The sequence below is a fragment of the Myotis myotis genome, unplaced genomic scaffold (genome assembly GCF_014108235.1).
Source record: "Myotis myotis isolate mMyoMyo1 unplaced genomic scaffold, mMyoMyo1.p scaffold_m19_p_4, whole genome shotgun sequence".
Classification (NCBI taxonomy): domain Eukaryota; kingdom Metazoa; phylum Chordata; class Mammalia; order Chiroptera; family Vespertilionidae; genus Myotis; species Myotis myotis.
This window is the reverse complement of record NW_023416346.1, coordinates 27,120,982-27,144,801: the sequence shown is the minus strand read 5'-3', so window position 1 is coordinate 27,144,801 and position 23,820 is coordinate 27,120,982. Positions and strand designations below refer to the sequence as shown.

At 39.6% G+C, this 23,820-nt stretch overlaps 1 protein-coding gene across 1 annotated transcript in view; it reads left to right on the top strand.

Annotated features, from left to right (window-relative positions):
- The window catches only part of ADGRG4 (adhesion G protein-coupled receptor G4), a 114,030-nt gene extending 90,632 nt beyond the window's left edge, over positions 1 to 23,398 (top strand). Inside the window, 8 exon segments of the mRNA XM_036305723.1 lie at positions 1,298 to 1,401; positions 3,721 to 3,842; positions 5,577 to 5,845; positions 9,172 to 9,250; positions 13,900 to 14,180; positions 20,129 to 20,230; positions 21,116 to 21,283; positions 23,271 to 23,398. Coding sequence (XP_036161616.1) covers positions 1,298 to 1,401; positions 3,721 to 3,842; positions 5,577 to 5,845; positions 9,172 to 9,250; positions 13,900 to 14,180; positions 20,129 to 20,230; positions 21,116 to 21,283; positions 23,271 to 23,398 — 1,253 coding nt within the window.
- The last annotated feature ends 422 nt before the right edge of the window (positions 23,399 to 23,820 follow it).

Here is a 23,820-nt window from a genome sequence, read left to right as displayed (position 1 = left end):
TGTCCTTGGGTAATCCATTTATCTCTTGGGGCTCCAATATTTTTATCTTTTCATTGAGGAGATAAGACTTCCAGCTTGGTCTTTAAGGGCCCTTCCTGATTTGCTAGGTATGAGACTTTGTGGACAGTAAGAGAATGGGTTGGGGATAAGATGCTGAATGGGTCCCTCTTAGGCTTGCCATCTCAATTTGAATCTTCAGGGATATTGCCTAATCTCAGAGAATTCCCACACAGAATCAGTTTCCCTTGGAATGCCAGGAGTGGTTATGTGACCAGTCTTCCACCTGTGGAAGCTCTGCCTGGGAACTTGCCATTTTACAGTATCCTTGGAATTCTGAGAGAAAAGAGAAAGTCTCTTCCCACTTAACTCCCTGGGATATGGGAATACAACAGAGATAGTACTGTGATTTCCTGGTCCCCTCCAAGTCTCCCAGGATAAGAGTCCCATAAAATGGTGAGCTTTGCCCCTCACAGCCTAAATAAGTTTATCTGCTCATTAATGCAAGTTCCTTGGTTCTTCCAGGTCACCCTTTGCCCCTACCCCTCTGTCCATGGATCCAGAAACTCTGGAATCTATGGAGTTATCCTAGATGGAAAAATGTTGATCATATTTAGCTGTCTGCCTTAGAATAACCTCTTTGGTCTGGTGCTACCCTGGAGGTTCTACTCTAAATCTGATCTAGTACCCCAAATCTACAGGTTATGGAAGGTTGAGGGTTGGTGTTAGAATCCTAAATATGTTCAGGAGTGAGAAACTAGGCAGGTGTCAAGTAGACCAGAAGCTTTAATTGGCCTTAAGGGGCTTCAGACCATGATCTGGCTTGAGTACAAAGAACGTGAGATTATTTGAATTCTGGATTGAACTGGTTATTTCAGATGTGTATTCCAGTCTCACAGCGCATGCCCAAGTGTCAGCCTATATTCCATAATTTGTGTCCTTCAGAAAGTTCTAGATCTACCTGTTTCCTATTTGTGCTACTTGAAAAAGAACAGTACTTAATTCTGTCGTTTTAGCATGGTGGCAGAACTGTTGCTCATGATTAGAGTCTGTCATAATCTGTATAGGAACAGGAAAAGTGAGAGCCAAGAAGTTATGACATTTATGAAGCCCCCCCCAAAAAAAAATCAATTGAGCTTACTAGACTTAATTTAATTTCTGTGTTCAATTATACCTCTATGTTGCTGTCTTAACAAACAATACTAATTATAAGACATGTTTGGAAGGTGCATATAATGAAAATTTAAATATTTCTGAGAAAAACAAAAATTGCTTTGAAATTTCCTTCTGTCTCCTGCAGATGGGCTAGGTGGATGGAATTCATCAGGCTGTAAAGTAAAGGAAACAAATATAAATTACACAATCTGTCATTGTGACCACCTCACCCATTTTGGAGTCTTAATGGTGAGTTGTCTCTTAAGCACGCCTTGATAGAATTTTGACAACTTTTATTGGATTACAGTTCAGGAATATATTTGTGAACTAAGTTATAGAAAAGTGTCAAGTGGAAAAAAAGCTCACCTGTGTTCATCCAAATAGAGATTAAAATAAGTGTTTATTTTTCTCCTTATAAAATTAATGCCTGCTCCTCACAATTAAAACATTACAGAAAAGGTTCCTACAATCCCCCTCCCAAGAGATTACCACCTTTAATACCTTTATGTATATTCTTTCAGAATCTTTTCCTATGTGTATATTAATATATGTTTTTGTTTTATAAAATGAGATCAAGTCATTTATACTGTTTTTACTACTTGCTTTCCACCTAATAATATATATATATATATATATATATATATATATATATATATATATTGGACACCTTTCAGGAAAATGTGTATCCATCTATTTCAATTTTTAAGTGTCTTTATAGTATTCCATTGTGTGGATTTAACATGGTGAATTTAAGCAATCCCATATGAATAAGCATTTTAGTTGTTACTGTTTCCTCCATTGTGAACAATGCTGCAACAACCATTTTTATTCATTTACCTATAAACACTGATGTAAATATTTATGTAGGATAAATTGATGGAAGTATAATTGCTGGGGTAAATGGCATAGTCATTAAAATTTTTAATTTTAATAATTCTTGTCAAATTATAGTGTAGGAAAGATGAATTAAAAAATACTTGCAGTAGGTAACCAAACAAGAGTTATCTGGTCAATTTACATATCCAGGCTTCAGCATCATTGTTAAATCTTCTATCTCCTTCATTCCCTACAGTCCTCCTTAACATCAGGACTTGCTGAGTTTTCCTTCAAAATGGCTCTCAAATGTGTTCTTTCCTCTGTACCCATGCACAAGTACTTTCTTAGCTCTCTTAAGTTACCTTATTATATGTTATATACTGTTAGTTGAATGTGTCATGCATGAGTTGCTTATTTTATTGATAGTAAGCTCCTTGAGTGCTGAGAGTCTGTTTTATATTTATTTTTACCATATCTATTCAACAAATAAGAGGTGCTCTATTGATACCTATTGACTTGTAAGAATTTTGTTTAGCTCCCTCCAAATTGGTTAAAACATAACAGTAGAAGTCAAAACGCCAGAGCTCATATGCCTGCTCTGTCACTAAATACCTATGTGATTTTGGTCAGTTTGTTTTACTTGTTTGGACCTTAGATTTGTCTTCCAAAATGTGAAAGATTGGCATAGACCAGGATTTCTTAACCTTGGCACTATTGATATTCTGGGCAAATCATTCTTTGTTGTGGGGGGCAGTTCTGTGTATTGTAAGATATTTAGCAGCCTCCCTGGCCTATACCCACTAGATGCCAGCAGCATCTTCCCCAGTTGTGACAACCAAAATGTCTGCAGACATTGCTAAATGTCCCTAGAGGAGGGACAAAATCATTTCCAGTTGAGAATTACCAGAGTAGATCAGTGCTTCTTAACCTTTTATTGGTCATGAATCTCTGTAACCATCTGATGAATTCTACTGACCTTCTTCCCAGAACAATGCACTCATATACTCAAATGATTTTGCATGCCATTTTAGGTCTTTTATGATCCTCAGGTTAAGAAATTACTGGATTATGCGATCTCCAAGGTCAATTTTGCCTCTTAATTTTAGAAAAGTTATTTAAGTTCTAAGGAAAAGGAACATTTGTTTTTGATGTTTTGTGTAGTATTTGGGGATGGTTGGTTCAGATAATGATTCACTTTGCGTCTACAATTCACATCTATTAGTTTGGTTACATTTTAAGTGTGGGACATGTTAATGAAAATAAAATCAAGGATTAATTGTTCTTCCAGTGTTGTTGATGGCTTTTTATGCCCTGTACACTGCAAGTTACACTACACATATTCAACAAACTATGCAGTCTTATTATAAATTCATCTACATACTTTGGTTTTATTAGAGTTGTAGCAGAGATGATATAGACCGTGGGAACCTCCTGTTAGTGAGCACTGGAAGTATTTTTTAAAAATATATATTTTATTGATTTTTTTTATAGACAGGAAGGGAGAAGGAAAGGGATAGAGAGTTAGAAACATCAATGAGAGAGAAACATCGATCAGCTGCCTCCTGCACACCCCTGACTGGGGATGTGCCCGCAACCAAGGTACATGCCCTTGACCGGAATCGAACCTGGGACCCTTGAGTCCGCAGGCTGATGCTCTATCCACTGAGCCAAACCGGTTAGGACAGCACTGGAAGCATTTTACCATAAATTTGTTCTGGCACACATATAAAAACAATGCAATGCTTTCCCTAGGATTTATCAAGGTCTGCAGTGGACGCAGTGAATGAGCAGATATTAGTACTTATAACATACACCGGATGTGGAATCTCCTCCATTTTCCTAGGAGTTGCAATGGTGACATACATAGCTTTTCAGTAAGTTGATACATTCTTGATCTGAGTAAATTTAATTTGGTTTGATGGATGCCGTTGTCATTTTAACCAGGTTAATTTCATAAAAGGTTCTGATTCATCACAATAGTAATAGGTCAGATCCATTACACTCCGAGGTGGACATGTTAAAAAAGAAAACAACCAAGGCTTATAATTGAATTTTTTTAAAGCAAGAGGGTTGGGATAAGAAACAGATTTTTCTAACAGGATACAAAAACACTAATCATAAAAGAAAAAAACTGATAAATTGGACTTCATTAAAATTAAAACTTCTTTCATCAAAAGACATCATTAAGATAGTGAAAAGGCAAACTGTAGGTTGGGAGAAGATATATATTTGACAAAAGACTTGTATTCAGAATATGTAGAAACTCCTACAAGTCAAAAAGCAAAAGACATACAATACAATTTAAAAATGGGCAAAAGACTTGAGCAGGTACCCTATAAAAGAAGATATCTATGCCTAGCTCTAGTCCTTACCTAAATAGCTAATAAGCATATGACAAGTTTCTCAACATTATTATTCATCAGAGAAATGACCATTAAAACCACACTTACACTTTGATGCACCCACCAGAATGGCTTACATTTAAAAAGTTGAACATAGTAAGAGCCAACAAGGATATGGAACAATTAGAGCTCATACATTGCTGGTGGGAATACAAGAATGGCATAGACACATAAGAAAAGTCTCTGGCAATACCTACTAAAGATAAATATACATCGAGCTACTAGAGAGAATCTCACTATTAGAGAGAAACAATTGCATATGTCCACAAAAATATATATACAAGAATATTCAAAGTAGCTTCATTCATAGTAGCAAAAAATGGGAAACCCCAGTGTACATTAATAGGTAACTGGATTAATAAATTCTGGTATATTCATAAGTGAAATGTTTCACAGCAGTAAAAAGAAAAAGAATAAACTATTTCGATTAGTGCAACATAATATCTAATTCTCATTGACATAGAGTTGAGCAAAGAAAGCTAGAAAGAGAAGATGGTTCCATTTACATGAAATTCCAAGTACAGGCGAAACTAAATATATGGGGATAGAAGTTAGAATATTGGTTACCTCTAGTGGGAATATTTAATGAGGGAAAGAATGGAGAAGCCTTCTGAGATGTTTAAAATATTTTACATTCTGATGTGGGTGGCATTCCCTTAGGTATATTCATATGTAAAGATTCATTGAGTTGCATTCTTAAGATTTGTGTTCTCTACTATTTACCTCAATTTTAAAAACCACATATACACCTAATGAAAATTGCAAAATTTAAATCAGTAAATACTTAATAGAAATAAAAAAGAATGAAAGGAAAATATATATTTTTCTAATTTGGAAAATACTGGGTCAGTTTTCACAAAGTACAATTGTAATCACTTAGTGATTACAATTATATATCCAGGATACACCTTCCTTCCTTCTCTGCACCCCCCCCACCACCAAAAAAAAGAGAAAAAGACAAAGGTGATGCTTAGTTGATACAGGCTATTATTATTCCTGTTAGTAAAGGTCACTGTACTTAGGATACTTTGACTCTACCTGGAGAGAGAGTGGGAAACTCTAAAATTCAGTACATGTGAAGTGATATGAGTACTTTAATTTTAATAAGAAATTTTTCATTCTTTCACTTATTATGCAGATAAGATGTAGCAAGGCTTGATTAAAAAAAAAGACCCTGATTTGCTAAATATGTCCTTTTTCTTTTAGCAAACTTCGAAAAGACCATCCTTCCAAAATCCTGATCAATTTGTGTGCCGCACTACTGATGCTAAACCTGGTTTTTCTGTTCAATTCTTGGTCATCATCATTTCAGACAGAGGGACTTTGTATCACAGCAGCAGTGGCACTTCATTACTTCCTGCTCGTTTCTTTGACATGGATGGGCCTGGAGGCAGTGCACATGTATTTTGCTCTAGTTAAAGTCTTCAACATATACATTCCCAATTATATTCTTAAATTTTGCCTGGTTGGTTGGGGTAAGTATGTTGCCATTGTCCTTGATGTCTCTGTCTTTCTAATTCTGGCTCCATTAGACAAATTATTTGGGACCAAAGTCTGTTATTATCATAGGTAAAGAATTAAGGATTGCCTCACTGGTATTTGGATCTATATCTCTTTTTCTGCCTATATTGATCTAGAAATTCAACTTTTAACCTCCATTGTGAGGAATCGGCCTTCAAATATTTAATGAACATCTGCTTGTGTATATGCTAAATGCTGATCTATGTAGTGAGCTGATTTTATCCTTCCCATTATGGAAGTTACAATCCTGACAAAATCTTACTGTTATAACAGCCAGCATTTAGGCAGCACTTACATGTGCCAGAACTGTTCTAAGTGCTTTACATACTCATTTAATCTTTACAAAATCTCTAATCATTACTTCCACTTAATATATTAGGGCACTGAGTCACAAAGGAATCAGGTAATTTGCCTAAACTCAACATAGCCATACAAACTGGCAGAACTGGAATTTGAACCAGGGAATCCGTCTCTATAGTTCAGACTTTTAACCTCTGTGATCTAACCATATTGCTTAAGGGACAGGGAAAGGAGTTGCAATGTGTGAAGTGGTGCTCAGTCAGACATGCCCTGATTCTCACTACACCTCATGACTGTCGCTATCACTGCTTCCGTCTGGAAGAAGCCAGGAATGAAACTCAGCATGAAACTTTCCTAAATTAGATGTCATTTCATTGGATTCTTGACTGTATTTCTAACTGACAGGGTCAGCTCAGCTCCTTTCCCCACTCCCCACTTTGCTATTCAAAACAGATTGTGAATTCAGAAAATGTTAGGCACATAGGAGATGTATATTAAGTGGAATGCATAGGATACACAGGGAGACAGATTTTATCTTCCACTGCTTTTCTAAAGACAATAGCTTCCCAATTAGCTACTCATCCTTTTAATGAGTTAACATATTACAAGCTTTAATTGAATAAGGTCAGTGCTATTATCTATGCTAATGTGGGGAGTACAGAAAGGCAATACTAAAAAAAGCGTAGTCGAAAAAATTGTTTTAGTGCACTTTGGAATCCATCAGAAACACAGAGCCCAAAACAGTCAATACTCTCCCATTTATGCCTCACATCCTTCATCTCTAGTCAACTGGCAACTGGGAGATTGAATAAATTGTGGAAGAGTCTTCACAAGTAATCCAAAGAGCTGAAAGTCCACATATGGCTAACTGTGAAGGGGCTGTAAATACTAGTAGCACTGGATCCTGGCCTTCCTTCTCCCTCATCATCATTCATTTTAAACTTCCTCTTCAGACTGTTCCTCCATCAGACCCTTGCTCCTTAAATATTGGTGTTTCCCAGGGCTGACTTTTCATCTATTTGATATTCTGGTTCTACACCCACTTCCTGAGGTACTGGAGTGTCAGGAAAGGCTAGGCTTGGTACTTTGGAGGCAGGAAAAACTTGGAGAGTGTTAAGTACACACACAAGCCAAGGCAACTTTTATATTCAGTTTATTACTTACATTGGTGGTGAAAAGAAGAATAGCTAAAGGTGTCAGCTCCCCAAGTCTTTGTCTCACACACTATGAAGAATGACAGCAAAACAAAAGGGGAACAGATGGCTGTCACAAGAGTTGTAGAATTCCTTGTTGAGGACCCAGCTCTAAACTGAAGGTATGCAGTATTTTATTCTGCAGTTCTGTTCTGAGGAGGAAGTGTGCAAAGCCACACACCTCCTCAGAATTTGGAGGCAATGAGAAACTGTCTCATGACAGCCTCTGAGAAAAGGTAGGGAGGCAAATAGGAGATGATCTTGGAACACCTTCTCATAGGCCTGCTACCTTCTTAAATTCATGGAGGATCATAAAGCATTCTGTCAAAATTCAGATCAGCTGTGGTTCAAGCCTATGCCTATATGGATACCTGCAAGGTTGCCAGGGAGCCAGTCCAGAGCTGTCCCACTACAGGGAGTTTCAGAGCATTTAACTATTAGATAAATGCAATCAGCTCTAAGGAAAATGAATATTAGGATCTGTTTGTGTTTGAAGTTCTGCCTTTCTAATGCCAAAGCAACCTATTGAAAATGTTTTATTCCTTTAAGTCTCTGTCCAAGGCAGTAGATTTGTCCACATTTAATAAATAACAATCAGTAGGGATATATATTTTTTAATTATTAAAGTGTAAACAGAGCTTGGGACCACCTCACAACTTCCATCCTAAATGTAAGACTTCCCTCCCTCCTCTTCTTCTGGTCTCCAACAGGTATTTTTTCAAATATCTACATCATGCTAGCCACTGTGCTAGATGAGAAAAATGTAGATCTGAAGGGATTGTCCTGTTTATCACAGGATAAGACAGTGGTCGGCAAACTCATTAGTCAACAGAGCCAAATATCAACAGTACAATGATTGAAATTTCTTTTGAGAGCCAAATTTTTTAAACTTAAACTATATAGGTAGGTACATTGTTATTAACTTAATTAGGGTACTCCTAAGGCTTAGGAAGAGCCACACTCAAGGGGCCAAAAAGCCACATATGACTCGCGAGCCGCAGTTTGCCGGCCACGGGGATAGGACAATGGAGGATTTCTCAAGATGCTTAGCACTCTGGAATTTAGAACAGCTTCTTACAAAACTCCTAAACTATGTGCAGGTGTAATAATGCTATTAGTTTAGCAGAAGTACATTGTTAGAAGTAAAGAAATCATTTAAGTTTTGCAAAATGTATATGAAATTGAATTTTTAAACCCTATGTCTATACTCACATCAAGCTTGACTACTTTGAGTGAACTGATTGCTTTATTATAGTCTGGCTGAATTGACTCGTCCTTAACTGGTCGATCTAGTCAAAATGTCAAACTGGTAACGAGTATAGAAACAGCTCCCCTGTCAGAAAAACACTAAAGGCTGCAACTGATTGCCTGTGCCCTTCATCCAAGGTAACTGAGACAAAAAGATGTCAGGAAATGAGGGGCAGTATTGAACAAAAGAAAAAATTGGCGGCTCATCATCTGAGAAGAAAGGCTTGATGCAAATTTGCATTCCAATGAACTAGATACTTCTATTGCCAAGTTGATTTTTGGTACTTGAGCTATTTTTAATAACCAGTGGGTGTTTTATTGGAGCCACTGGCATGCTGTTTAGTTTAACAGATTGGAGAACTCCTAGAAATGTTTAACTTAGAAGAATTTACAAACATTTTGCAAACAATGGTATTTTGATGCCTGTGCATCTGTGATTCATTTAAACAGTGGCTTAACTTATCAGTGCACAGAATCATTGATCAGGATCTTGCCCCTGCTTTCTAATGGGATGCCTTTGGCTTGCTTCCCCACACTAGGGATCCCAGCAATCATGGTGGCAATCATACTGAGTGTGAAGAAAGATCTGTATGGAACTCTGAACACCACATCTCCATTGTAAGTACCAGCATCTCTGCTTCTCAAGTGATGACGCTCTGTATTTTGTATGAATTAGAGAGAAATAGAGAGGAGAGGGAGAGAGAGAGAGAGAGAGAGAGAGAGAGAGAGAGAGAGAGAGAGAGAGAGAGAGATTCGTTGTGCCACTTATTTATGCATTCATTAGTTGATTCTCACATTTGCACTGACTGGGAATCTAATCTGCAATCTTGGCATATTGGGATGACTGACACAACTGAACTTACCTGGCCAGGGCTGATGATGCTCTTGACCATCAGATTATGGTGGGGTGTTTCTGGCCTCAGGCTTTGTCTTGATGCTGGCTTCAGGAAAGATTCAACCTCAGCCTTTCTGGCCTAAACACAGTCATGAACACACTCACAAGATGGTTAAGTACCTGGGCTCTGTACGACCTTGGGTAACTTACTTTACCTCTTACTTTCATTTCCTGCTCTGGAAAGTGGGAATAATAATGTTTGCTTTCAATGCTGTGTGCAAATTAAAATGACATTATGTATAGAAAGTGCTCAGCATGTGGCCTGTTCCATGGTAAGTGCTATATAACTTGCAACTATTATAATTAGAAAGCTTGCAGAACTTGGAAGGAATTGGAGTTGTCACTATAAGAAAATACTGAGACAGGATGGAAAACACTTTCTACCTTTCAACAACAAAGCTCTCCCCTAAAGAAGATTCCACCTCTTTTCTTTGTAAATTGACTCAGCTTTGTACTATTGTTTTTCTATTATTTTCCTCCCTCCCTCTCTTTTTCCCTTCCTTCCTTCCTTCCTTCCTTCCTTCCTTCCTTCCTTCCCTCCCTCCCTCCCTCCCTCCCTCCCTCCCTCCCTCCCTCCCTCCCTCCCTCCTTCCTTCCTTCCTTCCTTCCTTCCTTCCTTCCTTCCTTCCTTCCTTCCTATCTATCTATTAGAGGCCCGGTGCACAAAAATTTGTGCACTGGGGGGGGGGGGGTCCCTCAGCCTGGCCTGTGCCCTCTCGCAGTCTGGGACCCCTCAGGGAGATAACAACCTGCTGGCTTAGACCTGCTTCCGGGTGGCAGAGGGCAGGCCCAATCCCTAGCTGCAGCCTCTGGTCGGGCTCAGAGCAGGGCCAATTGGGGAGTTGGGGCGCCACCCCCTGTCATGCACAGAGCAGGGCGGAACAGGAGGTTGCGATGCCACCCTCAGTCACACTCAGGGTAGGGCCGATTGGGGGGCTGGGGCACCGCCCCCTGTCACACTCAAGGCAGGGTTGATGGGGAGGTTGCGGCGCCAACCCCTGTCACTCACAGAGCAGGGCCCATCAGGGGGGTTGGGGAGCTCCCCCCTGTCAGGCACAGAGCAGGGCTCATCAGGGGGTTGAGGAGCTCCCCCCTGTCACTCACAGAGTAGGGCCGATAGGGGAGTTGGGGCACCACCCCCTGTCACACACAGGGCAGGGCCAATGGGGAGGTTATGGCTCTACCCCATCACACACAGAGCAGGGCCCGTGGGGGGCAGTTGGGGCGTCACCCTCTATCACCCACAGAGCAGGGTCTATCAGGGGTTTGGGGCACCACACCCTGTCACACACAGAGCCGCAGGGCAATCAGGGGGGTTGGGGAGCTCCCCCCTATCAGGCACAGAGCAGGGCTGATCAGGGGGTTGAGGTGCCTTCCCCTGTCACAAACAGAGCAGGGCGGATAGGGAGGTTGTGGCCCCGCCCACTGTCACACACAGAGCCACAGGGCGATCAGGGGGTTTGGGCGCTGCCCCCTGTCATGCTGATCCCGGTGCTGGGAGGCATATTACTCTTTTACTATATAGGATAGAGGCCTGGTGCACAGGTGGGGGCTGGCTGGTTTGCCCTGAAGGGTGTCCTGGATCATGGTGGGGGTCCCCACTGGGGTGCCTGGCCAGTCTGGGTGAGAGGCTGAGGGCTGTTTTCAGGCTGGCGGGTGACTGGAGCTCCCAACTGCTCCTTTTTTTTTTTCTTTTTTATTCTGGGCCAGCTTTAGCTCTGAGGCTTGGCTCCAGCTCTTAGGCCTCCGCTGCTGAAAGCAGGTATCTGGTTTGTTTGGGTTCTATAATTGAAACACTGTATCAACTCCAGCTCTGAGATCCCGGCTGGCTGAAAGCAGGTTTCTGGGGTTTTGTTTAGCTTCTATATTTGTAACAATGTTTCAAACTGCAAGCTCAGAGGCCGGCAGCGGCAGGCGGGGAACGTTGGAATCTTCTGTCACTGAAGCAAGCAAGGCTCATGTTCGCTTCAAGCTGCCTGGCTGCCGGCCGCCATCTTGGCTGGCAGTTAATTTGCAAATCGCCCTGATTAGCCAATGGGAAGGGTAGTAGAGTGACACCAATTTTCATGTTTCTATTTTATTAGTGTAGATTGATCTATCTATCTATCTATCCATCTCTTTGATTCTTTTTTTTTTTAAAGAGGTGCCAACCCATCATTTTATTATTATTTTTTAAATATATTTCTTTATTGATATCAGAGAGAAAGGGAGGAGAGAGAGAGAAACATCAATGATGAGAGAGAATCATTGATCAGCTGCCTCCTGCACACCCCGCACTGAGGTGGAGCCCACAACCCCGACATGTGCCCTTGGCTGGAATCAAACCGGGGACCCTTCTGGTCCGCAGGCCGATGCTTTATCCACTGAGCCAAGCTGGCCAGGGCCATCTCTTTGATTCTTTCATGCACAGCCACAAAAGAGTAGCCATTTACTTTGCTCTATCTCTCTAGAACCTTCTTTTATAGGCCTGTAGATAGTTACCATGTAGTCCTTTAGACTGCACAGTCTCATTTCTGATTTTATTTACTTACCCACATCCATTTTCTTTAGCGTTGCCTCTCAAGTACTTTTTCACTATAGATTTTTCTCTCTCACTGGACTGTAATCAAAAGTAGGAGACCTTGCCCCCCCCCCCCCCGACTCCTCCATTTTTCATATTGAGATGACAGTTTCCAGAAGGTCAAAATTCTATTGCCCTTTCCAGCATATGCCTTCTAATCATAGTTCCTTGCTGTCCTTTCTTTCTCTTCCCTTTCTCTTCTCATCTCATCCTCCATCTTCCTTCCATGACTGTTCTGTGACTTAAAGTCTAGCTAATTATCTAGCTAATGGTTATTCTTCAAAGAACAAAAGCAAAAGCAAAGCCAGAACAAAATCAATACCACTACCTCTGAAAACACCACTTTCATATGTGAAGTGGTTAGTAAGAGGCAGAATGCTCTAAGAGCTTTTAAAATATATTTTTTAAAGAAGTAACACAGGAATATGGCACAAAATTCAAATGTAGAAAAGGGTAGAGGATGAAAAATAAAACCCTCTTCCAGCCTCAACTACCCAGTTTCTCACCCTTTATGCAACTCTTATTATAATCAAATTTGTATAGATATTCTCTTGCACACTTTGTTAACCAAATGGTAGATAAACATTATTTGGTATTTAACAATATGTCTTGGAGATGATTTTCTATTCAAACATATAGTGCTGCCTCTTTTATGAGTTTCTATAGCTTTCTTTAATGTTGAAGATGATATTCAGGGAAGCTTAAGTATTAGATTCTATTAGGGAAGTTAAATGTTTCCCCCACTCCCTCCCAAGACACACAAACATACCCAAACTCACACACACACAAAAATATCCACACCAGCATGAATAATATAAGCACAAGAGAATTTCTCGGTTCTGAAAAAGAGGTCTCAGCTAAGTTGATACATAGTTAAATTAGTGAAGCTTGTCTATGTTAAAAAATCAGAGGTAATACCATCAGTAATTGGAAATTTTATTATATGAAATATTTGTGCTTATGAATCACCAAATATTTATTTTTTAATAGAAATGGTAGAGCCATTAACACCCCAGTGACTATTGTTGCCTCTGTAGACCAAACTGGTAGCTGTGGTGGGAAGTTTATTTATTTATTTTTAAAAATATATTTTTATTTATTTCAGATAGGAAGGAAGAGAGAGAGAGATAGAAACATCAATGATGGTAGAGAATCATTGACTGGCTGCCTCCTGCACAACCCCTCCTGGGGATGGAGCCCGCAACCTGGGCATGTTCCCCTTGACTGGAATTGAACCCAGGGCCCTTCAGTCCACAGGCCAATGTGCTATCCACTGAGCCAAATCGGCTAGGGCTGTGGTGGGAAGTTTAAAGTATACATCCTACTTTAAAGTAATAAAACCAGAGCTGTTTCCTTTTTGTTGCATTTTCATTAACTCTGATAAGCTCATCACTGTTTGATATAACATTCAGAAAAGCCATTCATTGCTCATGTCCTTTTACTGTGATATTTATCCTGCAAATAAAAGCTCAGGTATGAGGGAAGGACCACTTTTGGAGGAAATACATCATTTGTTTTTATGCTGTTGAGGAAGAGAATCGCCTCCTCGGGAATTGGACTGAGAGGTTTCTGTATATGTAGGGCATAAAATCCTCTGGGCTTTCTAGCTCAACACTGGAAAGAAACCTGGACTGTGGTTTAAGAGATTGAGATTTGATTTTCAGCTCTGCCCCTGTGAGTATGAGTGAGGTCTGTTAACTAGGTATTCTCAGATGGAATGAAATCAACTAGAGGATCTTCAGAGTCTCACTGAAAAATGTGAGTTTATATTTCTCTACCTCACAATGGTCTTCTCTGTTTTATCTCTTACAGTTGTTGGATTAAAGACAATTCTCTATTTTACATCTCAGTTGTGGCTTATTTTTGCCTCATATTTCTCATTAATTTCTCCATGTTCTGCACTGTTCTTGCTCAACTGAATTCCATAAAATCCCAAAGCCAGAAGACTCGGCAGAAGATGCTCCTATATGACCTCAAAAGCACAACAAGCCTAACATTCTTACTTGGCCTCACCTGGGGGTTTGCCTTTTTCGCCTGGGGACCTGTGAGGATCCTTTTCTTGTATCTTTTTGCCATTTTTAATACTTTACAAGGTAATTTCTGCTTCTTTGTATTTTCTGTGTCTAGCTAGGCCTCCACCAAATCTTTTGCTGTATTGGAAAATAAGCTCATCTTTCAGGGATTCAAGGGAAGGAAAGATACTCCAAGAGGTCTCTGCTGTCAATGAGTTGACATACAGCCATTAGAAACATTGGCTAGATGTTAGGACTTCATTAAATAGCCCAACCTCTCTTTCTCATGTTTTAAAAAGAAGTTCAAATAGCTAACTCAACTCCAACTAGTTGGCAATGTCTATAACAAACACCAATTGGTAATACCTCTTATAGCAATATGTCAACACATTGTGCTGGTAATTGTACAGATTTACATTTGTATTGACATTTTGAAGTGCACTATCCAATTTTACATAGCAATTACTGGACAGTAGAAATATTAAATTTTTTAATCCTCACCTGAGGATATTCTTTTTCATTGATTCTCAGAGATAGTGAAAGGAAAGGAGGAGGAGAGGGGAGAGAGAGAGAAACATCAATGTGACAGAAACACATCAACTGGTTACCTCTCACATGCAACCCTGGGGCAGGGAGCGAACTTGCAACTGAGGTACGTGCCCTTGACTAGGAATCGAACCTGTGACCTTTGGATCCTCAGGCCAATGCTCTAACCACTGAACAACTGGCCAAGGTGAAACATTAAACTTTTGACCTCATAGACTATGGTTGCATTAGCTATCCTAACACAATATAAAAAGGAGCCAGGCCAGGAAATTGTAGAGTCACAGAGGAATGAAGGTGAAGAGCAAAGAGTAGTCAGTCAAGGCAAGAGGGTAAGGTTCTAGTCTTGGTTTTACTACAAATTAAACTTGAAAAAGTTGCCACAAAGGGCTGAATTAGATTATTCTAAACTAATGGCTCTATAGCTCTTTAATCTCCTTCCTATTTTCTGGTGAAAGGAAAACAAATGATAATGAAGTGATTAAATGGTAGGCCAAAGATGACATGAGAAGTAAAAGCTCCGGATCTGGTTAATATACCTCTGAATAAGTGTTGATGTTCATTTTAGCTGGACTTTGCCTACTAAAAAATCTTGGGAGAAAGAGGCATGCAGAGTGATTTCTGAGTCTCAAACTCCACCTCAGGCTCTTATGCTTAAGTTTGGCCCTCTTGATTTGGGCCACTGCAGTAAGGCCACTGCCACTGACTTGGGCAGTTCATTGAGTTAGGGTCTCCTTTAGTGCTTTTAACTATTTATTAATTTGATAAATGCTTTTTGGTGGTTCCATAGGATGCTCCAGGAGGAAAAGGGTTCTATGGTCAAAGAAGTTTGGGAAATGCAGCAAACTACATGTCCCCATTCTTGAAATGGCACAGTATACATTAAAAAGCTCTGAGAAATTCTGTTGGGGGAAAAATACTTTTAAAAATTTGTTTTAGCCCTGACCAGTAGCTTAATTGGTTGGAGCATTGTCCTGCACACCAAAAGGTTACGTATTCAATTCCCATTTAGGGCATGTATCTAGGTTTTGGGTTCAATCTCTGGTCAGGTCTCTTAAGGGAGGGAACCGATCAATGTTTCTCTCTCACATGAATCTTTCTCTCTGTGTGTCTCTCTCCCTTCCTCTCTCTGAAGTCAATAAAAATATATCAAGGGTGAGGATTAAAAAAATTTTTGGTTTAGCCCAGCATTTAAAAAACTTCAGAACACTTTGATATTGTGGTTATTAATCCCTGAGGAATTGTGGGAAATATGAATTGGTATGTAAACATTTGCAAGGTGCTACAGGGAAATTGGGAAACAATCTAGAATAAGACATAGATTTTTTCCATCATGTCTAATGATTCAAGAAACCACTTCATTTTTCAGCAATGAAGTGTACCAACTGAAACTATTTTTCCCACCAGATTATGCTAACCATATATAGCCATATTCTGATTGGATTGTGAAAAGACACAAAATGTATTGTTCTTCCTTCACATGCCATTATTATTCTTTATTATAGTGAGGACAGAATTTTTGTGAGCTCTCCACCTCACTCTCATGGTTCCCTTGGAGGCTGTCAGCACTTGATTGTATCCTTGATTGTTGACTGAGGCTGTGGTGATGATTCTATACTTTACCTCTTTACATAACTACCTGGACTACACAGAGATTACCCTGGTCTCTGTATTATGATGGTTTAAGAACTAACCAGACTCAGTGTAGAATGTACACAGAAATAAATTAGAAACTAGATGCCTGTGCAGATTACTTCCTCAGCACTAACTCCAGGCTTCTCTCTGGGTCACTCATTCTGAGGAGAAATGCACTCACTTTATGGAAAGAGGGGTTAAAGGGAAGGGAAGCTGACAAAAGAACAAGAAAGCAAAGCAGTTTAGAACTTAAAAGGGGGGGAGGAGTGTTTTCAAAACAGCAAGTGCTCCATTCTTATTGTGGAAGGGATGTAGTATCTAAGCAGGAAGCCTACATGGGTAGGAGCACAATCCAATTGCGGTTCTCCTGATGACTAAAACCAAAGTCCCATAGATCCAACATCAACAGAGCCAAGCTGTCTCTGTCTGTTAGATATGCTTTATGTCAGTAAAGCACCAAGCCTTTCTAGTTTCTAGTCCTTCCTACAAAAGAGAATGTGCCATGTTGACAAGAGGGTGTTTTCAGAGCCCTCAGTTTCAAACACAAGTCTCTCTCTCTCTCTCTCTCTCTCTCTCTCTCTCTCTCTCTCTCTCTCTCTCTCACACACACACACACACACACACACACACACACACACTACTCAAAACAAGAATGCAGTGAAGCAAGTGAACAAAGAAGCCATTTAAAAGACAGATGGCAAGTTCATAATTTTGGCTGAAGAGGGTTTCCCTGTGGTTAGGTGTGAAAAAGTATGATCATCATGAGCCATTTCTGAAGGACGGGTGCACAAATAAAAATGCAGTTGACAAAAACCTGACATCTTCCCTCATTCCTATGCTCTAATGAGTAAGCAGATCAATCTGTTATTGGAAAGAAAAAGGAAGGCTGTCAGGCAGAAAGGGAGAGCTGGCAGGCAGCTCATTGGAATTCACAGAATAACCTTTAAGTCTGAGAACTAACTTAAACTCCACGCAGGAAATCAGAACAGTAATAGGTGTTTGTTGTCACTATTGCCCCTTGTTCATGCTGGAGCGGGAGTTTTACCTGCTCTGAGACTAGGGTTTACTCTCATCAGGTTGCTGTACCACCTTCCAGGTGGCTGCTGCTCAAAAAAGGATGCTTGATTCATCACCACATTTGTTTGGTTACAAATGGAGACAAATCCCTCAGCATAAGTGGTGAGATTTGTCATTCCATTTAGCCTCCAGATTGCTGCCTCCCACCTGGAATCAGAAAGTCTCAGGGCTGGAATCAGGGAACCAATAACTTCCCAATCCAACTTGCCATAAAGTGACAAGAAGTTACATGCCTCTGCCTCAAACTTTCCAGAGACTGAGAGCTCATTATTCTATACAGCAGAATATTTAACTTCTCTCTTTTTAAAAATTGAAATGTATTTGACATATAACATTGTATAAATTTAAGGTATACAACAAAGTTCATTAAATATATTAATATAATGTATATTCGTGCCACTGTAGCATGTAATCAGCTCTAAAATTTACCTGGGTCATCCTTTCCTGAGAGTAGTGTGTATAGTGGTTAAGCTTTTGGGTTTTGCAGCCAGAATACCTGTCCTCAGCCCTGATGCTGTCAGTTCAACATCAGCTCTGTGACTGGATCAAGTTTACTAGATTTCTTGGCTCTGAGGTCTTTCATCTATAAAAATTAGATTAATAGTACAATGCCTATGATCTAATCATTGATGAATAAACACTAGCTGTGATTTGTTACTACATGATTGTTTGTGGCTTCCTCCCATTGTTTCTAGTTCTAACCTGGCAACCACACAAAACAAATAGAATTTGTCCTTTTCATGACAGCCCTTTCAGAGGGTATTGTGACTATAGCTACCATCTCTCCTTACCCTATATTACCCACTTCAAGTTTTCTCCTAACCAAATACAACACCTCAGCTCTTTCAGCCTTTCTTCAAGTCCATCCTTATTCTCGTTTGCTCTAAGTATTCTTTTATTTAATTTATTTTTCCCTTTATTGATTAAGATATTACAAAATTGTCCTTATCCCCCAAATGTCCCCTCATCCCCCCAATCCTGCCCTCACCCTCACTCCCTCTTGTCCACAGCCATCGCTTATGCTTATATGCATGCATACAAGTCCTTTGGTTGATCTCTCATCCTTAGCCCCACCTTCCCCTGCCTTCCCTCTGAGTTTTGAGCATCTGATCGATGCTTCTCTGTCTCTACATCTGTTTTTGTTCATTGGTTTATGTTGTTCATTATAATCCACAAATGAGTGAGAGCATGTGATATTTATCTTTCTCTGACTTATTTCACTTAGCATAATGCTCTCCAGCTCCATCCATGCTGTTGCAAATGATAGGAGTTCCTTCCTTTTTACAGCTGCATAGTATTTTCGAAGACTACCATTTTTCATTATCCTCTTAAAACAAAGTCTCCCAATCTGAGCATGATGCTGGTAGGAGGAAGGTCCAAACCGGGGCAGATGGCAGGAGACTCTCACCTGACTCAATCAAGATTCTTTACTCCCACTAATACCCTAGCTGAAGTGAATTTTGGGGGCATTTACTATTGACTCATGCTCAGCTTGCAATAAGTTAAGACATCTTTTATACATCACTAATTGTTTCTCTTCAGGACAACTGCCCAATGAAGTGGCAAGCTAAACCTTATATAGAGAACAAAAGTTTTCAAACTGCACTTGGGAAAAAATAAATATTTTGAGGCCCAAGAAGGTATTATTAAGATTGCAGAAGGCTGTGAGAATTTGTGTATCAAGTGCCTTGAGGTTCAAGTCAACAAGCATCTATTGAGCTGCTACACATAGCACTAGAGGAAAAGAAATAAGTGATGTAAAGATGAAAATGAAAGATACTTCAGCCCTCAAAGATATTACAGCTAGGTAGAGAGATTAATAATACATGGAGAATAATATAACCAAACATAGCAAATATTATAACAAAGTGCTATGAGAATTCAGAAATGGTACAGATGAGTTTCAGTTTGAAGCATTTGAAAAGGCTTTATGAATAAAAAGACTTTTTAGCATGTACCATAAGTAAAAGTCAGGCTGCTGACAAGTTATTTCTTCCTATTACACCTCCCAAACATTAGGAAATACAATTGGCTCTCCAGGGCATTTTAATTAGGGTCATCTTACATCCCACTTTTATCTCCCAAGGAGATATTTCAGAGTGTGGGATGAGAAATGACCAATCTTGCTGGTAGATACCTTCAGCACTCATATGCCACTTGAAGGGCAAAATAAGGGCTAGCAGTGGAAAATTAGGACAACAAATTTATGGTTTCCACACAATGCAATTGTGCAAAGGAGTGTGCATTTGTTATTTATTGTGTGTGTAACAAATTACCCCCTAATTTTAGCAGCCTAAAAGAACAAACATACAGTTTCTGAAGATAAGGAATTCAGGAGAAGCTTAGCTGGGTAGCTCTGGCCTATGAACTTTTACAAAGTTGGTCAATCTGTCAGCCAGGGTGTAGAGAATCTTCGCACATGGCCGTGGACTAGAAGCTTTAGTTTCTCACATGTGGGTCTCTCCACAGGGCTGTCAGGGTGTGGTGATCATTGAAAGTAATTTCAGAGGCTGGCTATCATTGCAGACCTGATCTCTCAAGCGCTAGGAGGGATAGCAACCCAGGGAAAACACTGGTTGACATGAAATCTTGATACAGGTCTTCTTGCCATCACTGCCTTTGGCAGGGAGGCTATAGAAACATGAATGAGCTCAGAAAGCCAATGATGACCCTGTGATTCCTTAGTATTTATGGTGAGAAGAATATACCTGACTCTGGGCATTGGTGACAGCTATTGAAAGAAGCTGAAAAAGATTGACCTTCTCTTGTCATAGGATTCCTCATTTTTGTGTTCCACTGTGTGATGAAGGAGAGTGTGCGGGAGCAGTGGCGGACTCACCTCTGTTGCAGGCGGTTGCAATTGGATAACTTTTCTGGTAAGATGACAGTCTGGGCAATTTTTTGAATTGTATAGGTTTTATAAAACTAATCAGATTAACTTGTCTCCTTACTTGAGTTCATGAAGCATTAGCATAAAAATGGAGGCTGTTTCCGTGTCATGAAAATAATTTGTACTTCTGTGCTGAGATTAATGAAGTCAGGTTAAAGATGTGATTTTTACTTAGTGAAGCTTCTCTTTTGGCCCAGATTCCTTGGATTGCTTTTCCTTGCTGTCACCTGAGTCTTGATTCGATTAAGAGAACATTGATTTCTACTGCCTTCCAGGCACTTTGTCACAGGGGCTTTCTGGCCCATAGCCAACACTGAGTTGAGTGAATGTGGGAAGCAAAGAGTGATGGTTAGGTGGAGAACTTGTCAACATCCCTAAGACGCCTGGCTAGTGGGCTTCCTTAATGTACCGATGGCCCTTCCTGCACAGTAGGAGATGTAGTGGACTCTGATGAAGCCTTTGGGAATATCTCCAGTCCAGGCAAACTGATTTTCTGTGTACAAAAAGGCTCTTCCATCCAATTCAGGCAGCTTCTCTCAATCTCAATGCGAAGCTCCTTTAGGGAAAGCAGTGCTTGAACTCAAAGATTCTACTCCATTATGCTGGGCATATCAGTCACCTGCTAATCATTGTGCCAGACTCTAGGAAAAGCAAGTATCCTGGCTAGGTGAATTGGCTCTGCCTGTACCATGTATTACAATTCAAACTTTTTATAATTTCATGAAAAATCTGACTACTTGAGGTACTCAGAACAAACACTCTGTACATTGGACTTTAGATTACTTAAACACGATTTTGAGGTATAATTTACCCATCTAAAGTATAGAATTTGATGAGTTTTATGTTTTTAAGATTTTTATTGTCATTTCAGATGGGAGCAGCAGATATGAGCTAAATGTTGGGTATAAACAGGAAAGATTGAAGAAAACCTTCAAGCACAAATTGTTGACACCATCCCTCAAGTCAACGACAAGTAGTTCTACTTTCAAATCTTTAGGCTCTTCACAAGGCACTCCTTCACAAATAAGCTTCCCAAGTGGTAAGAGAAATGGCTCTGTTGCCTATACTTATATTTAAGAGATGTTGAATTAATATGAGGCCACATATGTGGTCTTGAGATATACTTCTTCCTCAAAACTAAAAGTACGGGTACACGTATATACATGAGCTGGCTGAGAAAGTGTATATAGAAGCACTTTGTATGTACAAACCTGGTGGGTTATTAGACTAATAGCAGAGAGAAGGGACTGAAATTAAAAAAAAAGCTATGGGTAATATAAAAAAAATTGTTATAGATTACTAAAAGCAGAAAAAAATGTAGACATTGTCTAGTGCAATCCTCTCAGTTTACAGGTGAGGAACCTTAAGCAGGAAAATAAAACTGCCTTATGGACAGTCACTCAGCCTATCAATAGAGAGAACTGGTTCCAGGACTTGGGTGTCCTGGATCTCAAGCTAGTGTTCACCACATTCTACCAAGAATACCCACTGAGCTGTACAACGCTCTTAGATGCTCACCTTCTTCCACAGGAAGTCAAATGTCTAGGTACAGAGACAGATATTGAAGTGGAGATGGGTGTTGGAAAGGAAAATATAAGGAAAAAATAGGTCTAAAGGCAAAGTGAGCAAGAACTTAAGAGCTCAAGTTGATGTTGTGATGATTTTATGTTCTGTGTTTTCAGCTGGATGATGGTGCAGTGGCCTCTGGTTGCTTTCTTAAAGACCAAAGTATACTCCAATCACAGAACACCATTGGTGGCCTGGCTGTAATTGTACTCCCACCTTCTCAGTGCTGGCTGTAGAACTGCTTTTTCTACTTATATTTTTCATTATGTTGGTTCCATATAACAGTTTATTTCCAATTGCTGTAGCCAATCTGGAATCAGCATGGTGGGTTGTTTATTTAAGCATCAAACTAGGAGTCAGAAAGCTTTGGCTCAAGTTCCAGCTCTGTCACTAACTCTGTCACCTTGGGCATATTACTTTCAGAGCTGCAGTCTCTCTATCTTCAGTACAAGACTGTGTGAGGCAGCACTATTTTCCATTTTAACTAATTGGTCTAGTGTACAGAGTCTCAGTCTCCATTTCTGTATGGAAATATTGGTGCATATAAAAAACTTTTTCCTTGCCCACAAGAGTTCATCAATCTCTGGCCAGCTAGCTTGTAGATATACTGTGATGCTCATATGGAGGCACTGGAGAGCTATGGCATATAGAAAGCAGGGGTTATGGAAGCTCTTTAGTAGATAATAGTTGGAGTTGACTGGGTAAAATCATTTTTGCAAAGGGGTTGGTTAGTATTGGCTTCCCTGCTGTCCCTGTGGAATATTGTTTCATTAGCAAATATACCGAACAACTGTACACATTTTTCTTATGGGGAGCACTAACATATCCCATATCCAGGATTTTAATGTTGTACCAAGCAATAGATTCAGAGAACTAAGGCACCTGAAGAAGTAACTCAGCCAGTGCGTCAGGTAGTCCAGTCTCTTTGGCTCAGGTTCTAAAACTGCAATCTGAATGCTATCATCAGACTGTGGCAGCCAGAAACTTGATTCTATCAGCAGAGAATGAAAAATTGTGTTTTCTGTGCCAGTAGGCACTCTCAGGCTAAGAACTAAACCTTCAGAGAAAGACTATTAAATTCATTGGAGGGTATAGGTATGTGTGTTATCATTTTATGTTGACTTTTCTGAAGGCCTCTGAGGTTTGTCTGTACATATCGCCCCCTAGGTTAAAGTCACTGTGAATAACACAGCTTGTTTTTCACAATGCATGAAGAACATATGCAGTTGTAATTGCCTAAGCAGTGTTGTCGAGATGAATTAATTCACCCTGGATTTATATTAAACTATCCAAGGAAAGCACCACAACTTTCACTTCCTTTCTAATTCCTATATTTATTTATACATTAGATAAAATTTCTTACACTTTTAATATATGCAAAGTCCCCAATGCCACGAGGACTTTGTTCAAATTTTTAACAAAAAAATGTTGTTGTGTTTTTTTTGTTGTTGTTAATACAGATAACTATGATGAAGATTCCTACTGTTGCTCTCCCTTGAGTTGTGATGTTGTGCCTAATTGTGTGAGAAGAATATTACCTGTGGAAATCAAAATGAATTCCATTCATAAACAAAGATTCCTTCAATAAATCCCAGCAGAAATACATTACTCTCCCCACCCCCAGATTGGAGAAAATGTTGAATTTGTGAAGCCATCTGCTTCAACTTCATCTTCTAAATATTATTTTGGAAGGAGCAGAATGAGATAGCATTTAGTGAATATTAAAGTCAGAATAATTATCCTATTTATTGTTACAGTGGTTTCTTTCTTTTTAGATAATATTTGAATATATAGTTATTATATATTAAGGGAGAACTGTCTATTTAGCATTAGAGATTTTATTTCAAAAACTCTGAGTGTCCACATACTCTTGAAAGAAAAAAAGAAATTCAGATCAGGGTTCTTACTGCTTGCGAATCAATTTCAGGTAGCCAAAGTTTCTGAATATCCAGTTGACCTGACACCACAGAGAAAGTAGATGGGAAGAGCCACAAGATTGTACATTTTGGG